Source organism: Odontomachus brunneus, unplaced genomic scaffold (genome assembly GCF_010583005.1).
Source record: "Odontomachus brunneus isolate Ranch 3 - 2012 unplaced genomic scaffold, Obru_v1 Obru_scaffold_145, whole genome shotgun sequence".
NCBI classification, from domain to species: domain Eukaryota; kingdom Metazoa; phylum Arthropoda; class Insecta; order Hymenoptera; family Formicidae; genus Odontomachus; species Odontomachus brunneus.
The window spans coordinates 390,216-393,036 of NW_022639595.1; the positions used below are offsets into that span (position 1 = coordinate 390,216).

At 28.1% G+C, this 2,821-nt stretch overlaps 2 protein-coding genes across 4 annotated transcripts in view; one reads left to right on the forward strand and one right to left on the reverse strand.

The window, feature by feature from the left end:
- LOC116850432 (phosphoglucomutase) overlaps positions 1-2,821 on the reverse strand; it is a 138,228-nt gene that overhangs the window by 115,311 nt on the left and 20,096 nt on the right. The gene's annotated exons all lie outside the window — the stretch shown is intronic.
- LOC116850431 (sodium-coupled neutral amino acid transporter 9-like) overlaps positions 1-2,821 on the forward strand; it is a 27,543-nt gene that overhangs the window by 719 nt on the left and 24,003 nt on the right. The window contains exons 2-5 of one of the 2 annotated variants that reach the window (XM_032828715.1): positions 168-300; positions 946-1,146; positions 1,912-2,071; positions 2,182-2,321. In XM_032828715.1, coding sequence (XP_032684606.1) covers positions 977-1,146; positions 1,912-2,071; positions 2,182-2,321 — 470 coding nt within the window. In that variant the 5' untranslated portion in view covers positions 168-300; positions 946-976. The remainder of the gene's footprint in view (positions 1-167; positions 301-945; positions 1,147-1,911; positions 2,072-2,181; positions 2,322-2,821) is intronic. The other variant, XM_032828716.1, reaches the window with a different exon arrangement.

Genomic DNA, 2,821 nt, shown 5'->3' on the forward strand with positions numbered 1-2,821 from the left:
ATATATATATATATATATATATATATATATATATATATATATATATATATACGTATTATAACAAAAATATAATTAAAATACTCAAGTATCGGATTATAAAGAAAATAATTAAAAGATTTGTGCTAACTTCGCTTATATCTCTTATAAACGACACATTTGATACATAGATTTAAAAATGATGACACATGACATGAAAGAGGATCTCGTCGAATGTGATAACACATCAATAAGATATAGGGTACACGTCGCTTAAGTGCTAAGTGAGCGCATACTTTTATATTATATTATATGCAGGATTGGGTAAGAATTTATTCTTTTTAACCAAGTTTAAAATTTAATATCTCATAAAATTAACTTGGTTAAGTTAGAAGTTATTTAGAAATGAACTCAATTGAAAGCTAAGTTAAAATAAAATTATTTTATTAAAGTTAAAACTTAATTATGCAAAACAACATATGTTTTGTAATTGATTTTTATTTGTAGATTAAATATATGTGAAATATTGAAAAGATAATCTTTTGTAAGAAAATACTGATTATTTTGCACTTAAGATTGCATACAAAAAACAACATCGACGCTCAAAGAGACGACAAAAGATATTATTTTTTATGTTTCTTATTTTATAAGCAGCCTGTAATAATTTTAATATTGATGAATTATTTGATAAATAACTTAAATAAAAAAAGTTGATAAACTAAGTTAATGCATTTTAAAATAATTAACTAAAGTTGATAAACTAAGTTAATGCATTTTAAAATAACTAGTTTACATTAAAAGTTAACTCACTCAAAATTAATTAAATTCAATTAAAATTTATTAACTTTTTAACTTAACTTTTAACCGATGAACATGTTATTGTTCAACTCTGGTCATTTTTTATATCTCTGTAAAATTATACTGACACACGTAAAGTGCAAATCTAAACGAGACTGTTGTTTGTTACAGAAATCTCAATCGGTCTCGTTAGAGACATATTATGTATAAATCTCATATTTATCGGAGCAGCGAAACTCCGCCACGAGACAGCGAATCTGAGAGCACGCCACTGCTCTCTTCGAGATCTCGTACGAGTTTAGAGCCGGTAGTATTGTTCGGTGATTCCGAAACAAGCAACTTAGTTCCGAGTTTGGCCAACGACTCTTTCCAGTACAGTATTTTTTAAATAGAATAATTCCATTTGCAATCACGGTCATAAAAATTATCTATATATTCCTTATACATATTTGTACACGGAAAAAATATTACAGTAAAAATTATATTAAAATTATCTTTTATTTTATAAGGCTTTTTTTGTAAAGCTGGATTATATGGATACATAGTATAAATTACTATAAAAATAGAAAAGTTGACGATCTATTGAATATACGATATTAAAAAAAAATATTCAAATAATTATAGTAATTTTGTAATGAAAAGTTAAACGTGTAATAAAAAGTCAAACATGTATTTTATACAAAAATCAAACGTGCATTTTATACTAACATATAATAATTTCGGTAATAATTTCTGTATAATTCAAAATTTCTTGTAATATGATACAATTGTGTAGCACAAAATTTTGTTACAATTTTTACTACAATATTTCCTCCGTACATGGATATATTCGTGATTAGATATATATATATATATATATATATATATATATATATATATATATATATTATTTATAGGAACATGTATATGCTTGTTTGTACCTATACAAAATAGTTTGAACATTTCTTTTTCTCGGCGCCTTTGAAACGTGTCTGATTCAGTAAGAAAATTTATCTTTTGAAAATCACTCGAGAGGAAATTCTCTTGTTGAACTTGACTACGTTCCGAAATTCGTCAAAAAAAGATATTCAAACTGTTCTGCAAACAAGTATATACGTCTATCGTTACATTGCTATTGCATCTTTTATTGTTTCTTAGGTATGGGAGCGCCGACACCGTCAATAATAGTGCAATCCTAACAGTGATACCGAAAAGTCCACCACCTCTGATGCTGAATAATGAATTATTCGTTTCTACAGCGGATCCACTGTGCAATCTCGGCCATGAAAAGAATTACGAGACATACAACATCGATTCGGTAAAAAGACAATATAAAAGTATATACGATGAAGTAAAAATAACAGTTACTTTTCAACTAGATCGTAGATGAGAGCCGATATTACTCGGATATCGCGTTCTCATTTTTAGATATTGATGAGTGAGAAGCCCGATGTGAACAATTACGCGCTCGGAGGAGATCTCAAAGCCGGATCGTTGCAGTTTCAACCTGACATAGTGCCAGTTACATGCAAGGATTTCAAGCCAAAACAAAGCTCGTTAGTCACCATGTGAGTAATTTTGAAATACGAAAGATGGATAGTCGAATATATTTTTGGGATAACATCATTATTTATGTAAAGATCTCCGATAGAACATTGATAATCGGCTTAACGTCCTCGCAATCATTGATACACTTGTCCATAAGTAGTGTCCTCGAATACGGATTAACTTAAAAGATTAAGAAAGATTATACAATTTATCACTCGCCTCTCTTCGCATAAATTTGGCAAAGAAGACTGGGAAACAATGCAGTTCGGTATCTCGAGATTCCGATTAAATATATTGACATATATGAAATATTTAAGTGCAATTTCACTAATTCTGTGTTGCCACCATAAGAAAAAAATGATTGTATATAATAATGATTATATTATACACAACACTATATATAAATAAATTATTATAAGTTACATATGAATGATTATATATATAAATGAATATATATAAATATGTACTTTTTATATGTGTGTGTGTGTGTGTGTGTGTGTGTGTGTGTGTGTGTGTGTGT